At 39.2% G+C, this 13,820-nt stretch overlaps 1 protein-coding gene across 1 annotated transcript in view; it reads right to left on the bottom strand.

The window, feature by feature from the left end:
• The window catches only part of IL21R (interleukin 21 receptor), a 192,396-nt gene that overhangs the window by 76,172 nt on the left and 102,404 nt on the right, over positions 1-13,820 (bottom strand). The window contains exons 5-7 of the mRNA XM_078664945.1: positions 9,216-9,367; positions 6,079-6,256; positions 4,608-4,716 (exon numbers count right to left, since the gene is read on the bottom strand). Coding sequence (XP_078521071.1) covers positions 4,608-4,716; positions 6,079-6,256; positions 9,216-9,367 — 439 coding nt within the window. The remainder of the gene's footprint in view (positions 1-4,607; positions 4,717-6,078; positions 6,257-9,215; positions 9,368-13,820) is intronic.

Genomic DNA, 13,820 nt, shown 5'->3' on the forward strand with positions numbered 1-13,820 from the left:
CCTCTTCTAACCAGTGAGCCACACTTCTCCTGTAATCAGAATTACAAACTGCAATTTGTTATGACTGATGAACTTTCTAATGCCATTGACATTAGTGTGCACTTCATGTCTATCAAGGGTAATATGTGCTATACAAACACCAATACTATAGCATTCTATACATTTGCACATGCACACGCATGGCATTGCATATTGTTTGCATTGTAACTCCTGTTGCGCGCATGCATCTTGATGTGGGAGCAGCACTTAAAACAAGCATTGGAAAAAACAATCGGTCATTATTTACCTTTTGAAAACGAGATATTTGGCTTTGTCAATGGTTATTTTTATTTTCCTCGCCCAAAACCTACCACCTCCGAAAAGCTGGACCTGATTTAGAAGTCGGCGGAGGGGAACACTCCGTCACAATTCTATCCTATGTGGATTGTAATACGGTGGATGAGATATCTGTTTGTGATGGCGTATTCCCTCTGCCGACTTTTAAATCAGGCCTTCTGTTTTTTCAGGCAAAGCATCGGCAATGGGGTCAGGCCATGATGGGAAAATAAAGGTGTCTTTGACCTCCTTTTTTCTTACTTTTTCACTATTCAGGGCTGTCCGCAGATAGCCTCACAAGTGCCTCTAGAAATCTCTTTCCCATCTTCCAGCGGTGAGTAGAAGTCGGTGGTGAGGTAACAGCGTAATAGCGCAGGCTTACCACTAGGGGCAATATACTATTGTTCCAATATTCTCTAGTGTCAGCCCGAAGCCCTAACGGTGAAGTCAGGCAAGGGAACGTGGGAGTCCGCTGCAACATGCAATAGAAATAATAAAGAGGCAATTATTTTAAAATTGGAAACAAGAATGAAAAGAAGAATTAAAATAATAAGGATAAAGATAAAGTAACCCAAACGTAAAAACCGAACAAAAGGTTCAAAACCTCATAACAAAAAAAGGCCACGTAAACAAAAGATAATGGGAAGAGCTGCTGACATGTCACTGATGTTCAGGCAAACTACGGTGGCCAGGGTGGAAAGATCATACATGATGAGAGTGCGGGTTGCCGCACAAGAGAAAGCAGGCTAAGCTATTTAACATATTCCATCATACCTGGCATAGTAGAATATAATCAGAGGAGGAAGCCCTATTCATCATGCCTGTGTTGGCAAAATGATAATTGCTAATAATCACTGGCATACATTAAATGTCAACCCAGGAGGTCATATGTAGCGGCACCGATGCGTACTGAACCACAACTGGTAGGCAGTGGTGCCCATATTAGGGATCCACAAAAATGCAACACGTCGTCAGTACACATATAAAAGCCCATTTTGAAAGTATCCAAGGAGGATGGTCAGATGCAATGGTACCAGTGAAGAGTATGTACTGAACCCCCAGCCATCTGACAAAGGCACCCACATTAAGGGCTCACGGTAATGCAACTCATCCTGAGTACATGTATAGAAATCCATTTAAAGAGTGGCCAAAAATATAATAAGCTGTCACTCTACGCCTACGGGTTGGGATATCAACCAAAAAAAAGAAAAAGAAGAAAAAGAGAGGCTTCACGTGAGTTATTGCACTATTTAAATGTATATTAGAAATATAACTTGGCCCCTTGTCCAATTATCTGTGGGGACACATGTTAAATGTTTTAATCTCTCAGTATTACCTTCTGCTTTGTTTCTTTTTAAAAACTCTTCAGGTTCATTCTACACAAACTTTGGTCAGTGTGGTATGGCTCAGTGTATTATAACTGTCCAAGAGGTTATGAGTAGCTATTATTGTGTATAATGTAGAATGGCTGCTTTTAATACTATCTTGGTAAAGATTTGTGTCTTGTCAATATATAGGTTTCACTGTCTTAACTGTTTGTGCCAGTTAAATGTTCATTAAGTTCGTTGTGTAAGGAAGGCCATATTATATATTATATTATATTATTATACCCTTATATTTGTTTACATGTTATATGTCTATTTTGTATTATGTGTATATATATATGTAAATCTATATGTATTGTTTACAGCCTTGATGAAGTTCAAGTGTTAACTGAACGAAAAGCTTTGACTGGATGTTTTGTATGGACATAAAAAATCGGAATACAAAAAAGAAAGAATAAAAAGGAATACCTGTCCTTATGTCTACTCTCGTTTGTTGTGGATAAGATGCTTACTGGTACACCATTCCTTAGTAAACTCAAATTTCTATTCTGCGTTGCAGTTGTATCGAACTGCGGCGGGTACAGGAATTGTTGTACACATTTGTATAAGCAATTCACTAATCCTAGCAACTCATTAGAAATTCCGAATTCCCTGGAGTGGACAAACGCCCTATCTCAATTCTTCGAGGATAAAATTACCACAATTCATCTCTCTTTTCCCTCTCATCCTAACCCAATTCAGTCAGATGCCCTGGGTATATCACCATCAGACCCCCCGTACATCATAGAGGAATTTATTAAATGTGACTGCGAGGTGACCTTGTCGGCCGGACTGAAAATTAAGTCAGGGTCATCCACCGACCACATTTCTCCTAAACTTTTTCCCATACTTGCGCTGGTATTGGTGGAACATCTTACAAACCTTTTTAATAAATCTTTCACGTATGCCGACTTCCCAACAATATGGAAAGCAGCTAAAGTTAGGCCCATTTTGAAAAAGCCCACAGCTGACCCTAACATTCTGTTAAATTATCGGCCCATTTCTCTACTTCCATACTTTGGGAAAATGCTGGAATCCATTGCCAACAAGCAGCTTGTGAGTCATCTTGAAAATCATGGACTTTTGGATCCCTCCCAATCGGGATTTAGGGCACAACACAGTACAGAAACAGTACTGGTCAAGGTGGTCGATAACATCAGACTGGCGCTGGATAAGCACCAGTCAACCATCCTCGTCCTGCTTGATCTGTCCGCGGCCTTTGACACCATCTCCCACCGCATTCTAATTCAACGGCTGTGGGAGATTGGTGTCAGAGGAAATGCCCTAAAATGGTTTTCCAGTTATTTGTCCAATCGAACTACAACGGTCCAAATCGATAATAACAGAGCAAGTGAAAGACCTGTTAAGATGGGCGTTGTCCAGGGCTCTATTTTGAGCCCGACGCTCTTCAATGTCTATATGACTGCTTTGGCCAAAGTGATCAGAGCCCATGGTTTTGATGTTCTGTCGTATGCTGATGATACGCAGATCTTAGTTACACTAGATCCTGATTCTAATGAAACCAAACAACGTTTCAAAAACTGCCTGATACAGGTTGAGGAATGGATGACTATCAATCACCTCCAACTAAATGGCAGTAAATCAGAAATCATGCTCTTCGGCAAAGCGGCAGAACACTGGACAGATGACTGGTGGCCAACCAATCTGGGCAGTTGCCCAGTACCAAAGGAATCAACCCGCAATCTGGGTTTTCTGATGGATAATAAACTGTCCATGAACAATCAAATATATAACATTGTTGGCATATGTTTCGGACTAATGCGCAGTCTGAGAAAAATGTTCAAGTGGATCCCCGTCCAGGCCCGAAAACCCTTAGTCCAGGGTTTAATAATAAATAGGATGGATTACGGAAATGCACTTTTGGCTTCCATAAATGAACACCATCTGAGGAGGCTTCAGGTTCTCCAGAACACTGCAGCCCGGTTGGTTCTTAACCTCCTGCGAAAAACCCCCTCTGCTGTCTGTTTAAAAAGGTAAAAAAGCGTATCCTCTTCAAAACGCTGTGCCTGGCCCACAGACAGATGTATGATAAAGGCCCCAAATATTGGTCCAAAAAACTTAGATGGTATCGGCCTCAAAGAGAAATTAGATCCAGAAACGAACTCTTGCTGATGCCCTTAAGAATACGAACCTCCAGAAACGGTGGTCGTGCGTTTTCGTTTCTGGCTCCCGCTTCATGGAACAAAATGCCCTTTCATCTCCGTAGCACCCATGAACACGGTTGTTTCCGTAAAAGGTTAAAAACCTGGCTTTTTTCAAACTAATTGCTCTATTTTACTCTGTTAGAGACTGCTGCAAGCACCATGAGACTCTTAGGATGTGATTTGTGCGCTATACAAATGTCCCTGACTTGACTTGACTTGGCTACACCAAAAAGAAACAGAAAGTGAAGTGCAGCCTCGATGGTCCACCTTCGTTGTTGTTCTACTATTAAGTATGGCTATTTAGATATCATCCCCTCAGGAGGAGTATAACTTGAAAGCCCTTTGTACAGTCTGCCAGCAGAAGGGAATTATCTGTGTTGGGGTATTGTCACTTCTGAACACATAATTTTGAATGCATTCCTCATAACACACTGTGCTTGCAGCTAGTGAAATGTGGCCTAGTTCCAGCTTCCTAATTATTGGGATATGAAACTTTTTAGGGATCAATTTCAGGATTGGGAAACCTATCTTAATAGTATATGGAGGTGGATATTTTGCCTATCCCTCGGCTGTCCACTGCATTGCTCCGCTTTTAGAATGGGCAATGACGACAGTCCTCGAATAACTGTACGCGCGGCACTAGGAATCCTTCAGTGCAACCCAAACAATGCTCAGCCCTGCTTCATACAAATTCCCTAATCTTGTAGGGAAACCTTACCGTAATATCATTTAAAATCAATCAGTGTGTAAACCCGGAGCTTACCTTTGTGGCACGTGACAGTAGGCAAAGATAAGTGCTATCAGAACGACGAGGCAGACTGCTGTGGTAGGTAGCCAAGATTTTAATACCAACATCTTTCCTGCAAGATCATCTGCAAATTCAAAACCAAATGGAATAGATTGAGCACATTTACTAGGTGGCTTGAATGGTTGTGTAAGATAGAATGAAGGATACAACTCAACAAATCAGTACAATGTGATCCCAAAATCCTTCAGGGTGGGACAAACACAAGAATAAGGAGGAACGCCATCAAATAGGAGCAAGGAAGTGTGATAGACAACAAAGACATCCAATCACGAGCAAAGGGCTGACCCAAACCCACTCTTTATATATTGGAAGCAATAGGGTTGGCCAACAGACAGCTACTGTAGCCTAGACCTAAAAAGCTGGTGCATCGATGATGAAGGTTTTACTGACGGGCATTGGGAAACAGTATTCCAGTTGGTGTAAAATACACATAATGACATTCAGTGCTATTTTCCCAGCACCAAGCTGGTCTGTTCGGTGCCCTGGAGAAACTAGTGTGTGGCTGTTTAGATCCAAACATAATTGTGCACCTTATTTTCCTTACAAAACTGAGATACACAAGTCAACACAAGACTCCTGTAAAGCATCTTCATAGCTCCTGCACTCATATTTTAAACAAAAAGGGATGCTTTTATGAGCTGCAACTTGTACTCAAATTCTTTTCAACACAACTTAGCCAGATCCAATTGTGCAGTGGGGAGACTTTGAGGGAACAACCGGCGGTGTGTCCTGAAATCGGGTCTATTGTGGTTTTATTCCCTATTTGACAAACAAGCCTGTTCTACACTGCAGTAGCTTGAACAATGGAATGCCGTTCCCAAACTGTGCAGAAACAGCTCTGTGGCTTTCACACATCCTGCTCCGTGCAGCACCAGCTGCAAATTATAATCATGGATTTAGCATCCCATAGACCCTTTGTGAATGTATAGTATCAGGACTTAGTGATCACAATATCATCTGACATAACATTAGGCCATAAATATAATTTACAGAAGGGCTATAATGCTATGAACATTCAACCACCTGAGGGTAGAATGGCCTAAATTAAAAGGGAGAAACAGAAAACAAACATTGGAATGTGGGAGCAGAAGGTCTGTACAAGTCATTATTGGCTCCGAGCCACACTACTATCTTCAGTGGAGAACATTCCGAAGGTCTAATAGAAAACCGACACCCAATGGGGCAATATTTTTGTAAATAATAGGGCATATTTATGTCAGACAATCTTTCTATGTGCTATATTCTGACATACAACCCATTGAAACAGGACTTCAGTCTTTGCAAAAAAATTCTTAGTTAATATTATTTGTACATATTACCCCAGAGCTGCAGAGTTGCACAATCCTTACTACATCTGCTAATCAGAATACATCAAGTTTTTAACATTCTGTCTCCTCCAAGTTATGATGTGTGGGTCATTGCATACCATTGTCCTCAGTTTTCCATACCAGCGGAGGGCTCCATTCGCTCCAGCGGCCTTTGTATAAAGAGGCGGTTCTCGGCTTGGCACGTACCCGGGACATATATTCTGTGCCACCTTGAAATAAAGTCTGAACGAGGAGCAAGTTCTTCCTGTCCACTTGAGTGAAAATACTTCTTTGGTTCTGTGAAGACAAAGGAATGGTGAGAGCCATCTTGACATGGCAATGACAGGTGTTGTTGAGATAATACACTGAATGATATCAAACAAGAATTAAAAACTATAACATTGAACTGACTGAACCCAAAAGGTAACTGCTGCTCATGGGCACTAAAATGAAAGGAAGTGAACCATTCAGTGGGGCATTCATCTGGATATCAATGGGACAGACCAAAGCAGACAGATCAAGACTCCTTGAACTCTATGCAGTTATAATTTGTAATTGATATGATTATTTCTATTGATATATATTTAGGATATTTAAAGGGCACTTGCGGACCCTGAAGAGAAGCGGTGTGCTGTCCATAGTACAAGACCATAGGGAAAGATTGCAGAGACTATAAAGACATACAGTTGAGACAGATAAGCACATATATTTACATTCGCATTGCGTACAGGGAGATATGGGGATGTTGCAAGATTAAAGCCTGACTTATCAGTGAGCTGTAGCAGACAACCCTCTGCTGCTTCTGGAGGAACTGCTTAATTAGGAGAAGAATCCATCAGTGGAATTTATTCCACCATACTGGCACTATGGTGTAGATTACTACTGGTGATTTTTTCAGATTGAGCACCTTCTTATAAATTGGAGGATTTTCCATGGTCAGCCAGCTGCAAACCAAGCTCTGGCTTCCATGGGATAATTAAGGGAACCAAACAAGTTTAAATTTGGTTGAATTTGATTGCTTAAGTTTTCACCAGAGTTTCACAAAGATTTAAATCTTTTTGAACTCTGAGTTAAATGCAAAAAGAGACCTAAATTGCAGAATGTTGTTGTTACTCGTGTTTCAAAACAAATATATAAATTGAGTAATAGCCTTGCAAATTCTCTTTCTGAGCTCTATTTTGTGATGAAAACAATGAATGTTAATAATTTATGTTCAAAGTGCCCAGTAGGGCACTCGAAGTTATTCCAACAACATTTCTATCTCTATTCCCCAGTCTTACACAGATCCTACAATCAAAATTAAACCTGTGCCTGAACACTAATCACTTTTCAGTGCTTTAAGTTTTCATTGATTTGCCATACGTGAAGTGCATTCCATGATTAGCCTGTAAGATTGGTGAAAAATGTCTGCTGTCCAAACTATTAATTCCCTGTAACCTGTATTATAGCAGTGGGTTATGTGGCTTTACATTCTGTTCGGCTCTGTTGTCTAAGGCCTGATAATGTGAGAATTGCAAAAAGGTTTTGCTATTCCACCATGAGTATTCCATTGGATTCTCAGTCACAGGGCGCAAGATGGAAAAATTAAAGGAAGTGAAATGTAAAATTGAAGAAACATTCTAAATAAATGCCATTGATTTAGGAACAGGCCACGGAAACATATAACTTTATAAACTGTTAAACTCTATGTTTTTGTAACACTTGTTATTTTGTTATGAATTAATCCTGACATTGAGTCTACTAAACCTTATTGCTATTCTTATTATGATTCTTATTATTATTATGATTACTACAATATGCTTATATCCAAGTATGCCACTATATTATATTCCTTTCTGTAGAATTATGGGCATGCTCTCCTCAAAGGAAAAGCAGTCAAAACCTAGAGGGCATGTGAAATAACTGAATAGTGTGCATGAGCCAGGCTAAATAATAAAAGATGTATGCCACAATCTCAATCCTCTGCCCATCCAATCTGCAAAAATATTTGCAGGTTTACTTTGACTGAAAAAACTCAAATTTAACTGAAAAAGTCCATCAACTCCATTACATTGCCAGGCTATTACATCATCTGGCCTGTGCTTAAACCCTCTCTTTGAACTCACATTTCTATTATTTTTCGATGTCATTGTGGGATAGAGTGCCCAGAATACCACATTATAGGGAACTTGGCAAGGAATAAGAATTATTCAAGTATAAATCATGGAGTACACTGTCAAAACACTCTATGGACAGGGGCATTCAACATTGATTCACAAGCGCCTTATATGTGCAAGATTTTTCGATACTTACTGGCCATATACAATATTTATATTTAAATGGCTATATGAAAATGTCTCGCATGCATATATATCATATGAATCTCGCTTACTCCTAATCTTCCGAGACCACCTTCAATCCCAGTAACTGTAGAGGAAGCATCAACAGTCAAATATTTTTGTAACAGAATAGACCATCTAAGTATCAATCTAAATGAGCTGTACTTTTTGGGGAGTAAGCCAGTACAGAGAACCAGGATTACGGAAATACGTCCAAAGAGAAAATACTACAGAAACGTGTTTTTACAGAGAATTACCTACACAGAGCATGCAGTAAAGAAACACTATTAAAAAGAAAAAAATATTTTAGGAAACTCCAATGAAAAATAAAAGCCATTTTAAAATTAAACGTTTGACCACAGAACAATAACTTGATTAGACAGAAAAATAAAAATAAATGAATAAGTAATCCAAAAAGGGATACACTAGTGGTTAGTACAATGCATAAGGTTATGGTAGAAGGAAATAATTAGAGTCATGCTTAAATTCAAGTTTAGGATTAGGATTAGATAAGAGTGAAGGCTAATGTCATTGCTCAATTAATACGGTTTTGGATTTAAAAATAGGAGCAGAGTAAGATTTAGGTTTATATTTAAGACAAGTTAAAGGGCAGGATTAAGACTTGAGTTCAATTTAGAGCTAGGTCTAGGGGTAGGGTGATGGTAAGCTTAAAACATGACACATTTTTGTTGCACATACATTTGGTCCAACTGTCTTCTGGAAAAACCTCTCTAATGTTAGGTGAATAAATGATGTTGAAGATTCTCAGAACTGAATTGTCTATAAAGGTATTTCTCTCTAAATCCATTCTTTGTAATTACAAAGAGTCTTGGTTTTTAAAGAATCATAATTAAATTGCTAATGTACACAAATCAAAGGGATCAAGTACAAAGCAGTTTCAATAGTAGAAACTACAATATGTCCATTCCCATTCTTACCTCCAAGGAGTCTTCTTCCTTCCTGTAGCTCAACTCATATTCCAGCTCACCATGCAGTAAGTAATGCTCGACACTTTCATACTTTGTATTCCAAGAGAAATTGTAACCGTCAGAGTGGGATACACTCAGGTTGAAAGGAGGATATGGCATGACTGTAGGAATAAACCATTTTATTTACTCTTTTTTAATTATTATTTGCTTCCCATTAATTTTAAAGCGTGTAACACAAGGATATGATTATTGTAACATGCATGTGCAGTAGGTGTTATGTTTCTGGTTATGTGTGAGTTCATCTGTACAAGAGAGGTCTCCCTGTTCTGGACACTTACACCGTTAAATGCAATTTTCATTCATACTTTTCCTAAAGTTTTTTTCTACTAATTTCACTTTTTGGAATATGACACACAATTTCAAAATAATATTGAAATAAATATCGAAAGTGGCACAGAGGCCATCCTACATCCAGCAGTGGCTAGCCAAAGCCCACATAGACCCCTTTAGCATCACATGTATAAACCATAGGAGAAATAGCATTCCATGAATAGTACAGATGTATTGTGGTACACAATGTAGTGAGGTACAGCTCAGCACAGTGTGAAAATGGTTTGCGATGGTGCCTGGAGAGAATGCCTGGTGGTATTTACATGGGTAGCACACACAGTTAGCCATAGTGTTCTTAAGGTACTCCATGGTCTCATCCTTGTGGTAATATACTGGTGACATTCAGATCTCCAACCTCTGTACCTGAAAAGGTCCTTATTACAAGTCGCCCATTTTTCGATCCATGTGCAAACTACTGTTTACACAGCAATCAAAATTACGAGACGTATGGCAATACGCGCGCAAAGCATCAAAATCCACTTGTAAAGCCCTATTTTAAAGGAAATTACTTCTAACACGCAATAATTGCCACACATTTTAAATTGTGCATCCACATTGTATTGGGGTTAAGACGGTGCAAAAGCCCAGCCAGGCTCCTTGTAATGGAGACCTAAGTGTATAATTGGGAGCACAGTACTATCAGTGTTTTATTTTTAAATATTCCATGTGACATTGTGATTTCCTATGACTCACTTGTAATTTATTTTAGGTCTGAACTCACTATAATTTGTTGTACTTATAGTACCTGTCTTTAGAGTTATATTTAATGCAGGCTTGTAAACATATTTAAACTTTATCATTTTATATGTGTTAAGTGGGCGAATCTGTATATTTAACAGCAAAAAAAAATCCCACCTGGCAATTATACAAAATCAGCTTTTTTTTAAATGGTCACTCAAGATATTTCTGCTTTTTCTGGAACCTAGTTTGCTGGCATTAGGACTGTGTTCTACAGTTGAGTACCACAAGGTGTATGCTTTGATCCTAACTAAAATGATAATGTGAAAACTTGTGTCACCCCTATTGGGGTATTTTACTTTCCTGCAAGGCTATGGTAGATGGCATAGAAAATGCACCAGTGACATGGAAGTTGCATGTCATATGTGGACTGAAGTATGTGTTTACATTAACCTCATATCTGACAAAATATATAGTCACCAGGAGCAGCAGTGAACTCTTGCGACAGTTTAAGAGCACTGCAGTGACACAAGGAAAGGATAAGTGCCTGCCATGCAGGAAATCTATTTGTATATATTAAGTTACTTCCAAAGCCCACAGGCAGAGAGTGTATTTATTAAAAGTATCATCCAACATATGAAAAACAGAGTAGCTTCACGGTATGAAAAGACGTTGTCACTTTGAAACATTTTACTATAGCCTCGAGAAACAGGCCCAGATATAACAAAAATCCTTAAATTGCAAATCTGCGTGGGATAATGCTAGCCAAATGATTCACAGTATTTCCCGCCCACGTTTCAAAATCTAATATAATGGTAAAATCAGATTTTCTAAAAATGTACTTTGTGCTGCCTCGGCTTAGGCCCACATTTGCCACTTATCTCACCTCCAGAGGCTCAATACACATTCCTAACAGGAATTAATGATTATGCCTTTTAGAGGTCAGTGGATTGGCCTCTAGGCCATGGTAGGCAGGGTATTCTTAATTGTGCATCTATAAAGGGAGATACACATTTGGCAGAACAAAGGGGATTCAGTTGAATTGTAGATGCCACATAAGGTTGAACGGATTTGCTCTGATTCTTTCTCAGGGCCCTGCTAAACCCTGTTGCTCCACACAAGGAGGGGGGGGACCAGTTCTGACCCTGACAGAGAGGAGTTACCTCATCTAAATAGGAAACTAATTTTAAAAGAGTGAGAGAATCGCCAACGGGAAGGATGGGTTAGCCATTCTGGATTTAGGCCTTCAGGGAATTTTGACAATAAATCAAAGAGTGTGTGATATACAAGGAGGTGGACAAAGGGCAAGAAGAATTAGTCCCTGCTGGAAGAAAGAAGACTAGAGGATTCCGGCTGGAACCAGAGGCTAGTACAGCTCCCAAAGTGTCAGGTGGCTGTCCTTTTGTCTCCTCCAAGGACATAAAAGGGGAAGAGAAAATAGTTGGGTAATTTGGGTGAACCCCAATATATTTTTAGATAAACCAAGGACATAAAAAGCAAAAGTTCCCCAGACACTAAGAGAGCCTAACTGACTACTGAGGACTGATACTTGCAGAAGATCTGCCTGGAAAGAGATCTGTTACCTAGAAGCCTGCCATGAAGACTGACCAGAAATACTTTTTTCCCACAGGTCGAGAAAAGTGGGCATAGTCATTTATTACACCTCCCAAGGAACTGGACACAGTACTAAGGCTTGCTGTGGGTGGTTGCACTCAAGGATGGCAACAACATCAGGTTTGTCTCTCTTGGAGTTTCTTGATGTGCTGAAAATGGGTTAAGTGGGACCTCCTAGAAAAGGGATCCCGCAGAGTGAAGCACTGCCTTGTTACAGCTTCTATTCCGTCCTTGCTGGAAAATTCTGAGAACCAAACAAGCACTAAGCCTGAAGGTAAAACGCCAGATCAGGCGATGTTTAAATCTATCCCAGTGGCAAAGCAGCATTGATGGCTACAAAATCTATCTTTATCCCAGTTTGAGCTTTTGGCGTCAATCAATGGGAGCTTGATGACACAGTATCTAAGTTCATTGGATCCTCTTTGGCCTCAGCCCTGGACCTTGCCCCTCTCGAAGCTTTGACTTTAAATAAAAGATTAAGTCAGAAGGTAAAATCTTTGAGCAAAGTGAACTGCCTCATGCACACAAACCCTGCTCAATCGTGGTCAGCCTGAAGTCACCTCTAGGTATTGGTCAACCACAAACTGTTATTTTCCAATCATGCCTTAACTGGGTGCTTTTCACTTCAAAACATATAAAATCATATCTCTGGTTCCTTTTATATTATTCTAAACTCAATACATTTTTTCTATATTTTTCTAAATTGGTTTGTGAATTTTATTCTGTGTTTTTTTAACTTCAGAGTTGGTGGTACTGCTTGAACGTAACACACACTTCAATGGGGACTACTTGCTGCTTGTACCATACCTTCCAGTCTTTGGGAAAAGGTTATCTGAGTACTTTGGTTTGGCCTAACCAGATTGTGTTTATTAAGTTGGTAAGAGTTGCTTTTCCCCAAATTAATACCAAAATTACTGATGTCCATGCTTGTTCCACTTTGTAATTTTAATAAGGCATTAATTTGGCTGATAATTTGTAACTTTTTTTAATTCATTTTTTCTTCTGTTTTGGTGTGTAAAAATTGTGGTTTTGAGGATCTATTTAGTGGGCCAAACAAAAAAAAGACAGATATACATTTAAATACACACATATTAAAAGTTGCAGAAATGCTACAGTGTAAAATCTGAGATTTATTTGTAGCAGCCATGATGTTCAGCAGTGAGATATACACAAACCAGGTTTACTAACATCAATTCTAGTTTTTTTGCTTAATTTGTCATGATTTAACTTGCCTATGTAAGTCGGAGTTGCTTCATGGATCAAAACATGTCCACCATCAACTACCAAGAGTTAAAATGTTTTGTGAAGCAAAGTCACTTAGCTTCATGTTAGATTACCAATTACCAATTCTAGCAAAGTACAGGGGATGTCGCTGATTAAATTAAAATTGTCATCCCTCTCATCATGTTCCAAACTGCAGTACAGCCACCTATTCTATTCAAATTTGGCTATAATTATGCCTTTCTCACAGTTGTTCCTAAATTAATGTTTGCTCCGCTTACAGTATATGACATGACTACAAGCAGTTTTGCAGTTATGCAATGAAAGTCTTATGACTTTACCCACCGAAGAGAACCCCATAACACTTGTCCCATAATGCATACTTGTATTCTCCAACATATTTCTACCAGAGCAACATTGACTACCTTAGCCAAGAAATGTATCATATCTAGATACTGCAAATACGCTTTAAAGTCGGAACTCGGTCATTGCAGGACATTTTTGGAGTATCATGTGTTCAGTTGATAGGTACAGTACACAGTCTTTTCCTAGCGCCCACTTTTTTCAGAATGGAGTCAAACATTTACACTGTTGTGTTCTGTGCTCTATGCTGGTATAGGTTGAATGATTCCTAGATTGCTGAGATCTCATGTCAGGATTATCACGTTATGATTTCAGCTGCTGGGCTGTGAGAATTCTATGAAGATGGAT

This window comes from Lissotriton helveticus, chromosome 10 (assembly GCF_964261635.1).
Source record: "Lissotriton helveticus chromosome 10, aLisHel1.1, whole genome shotgun sequence".
Classification (NCBI taxonomy): Eukaryota; Metazoa; Chordata; class Amphibia; order Caudata; family Salamandridae; genus Lissotriton; species Lissotriton helveticus.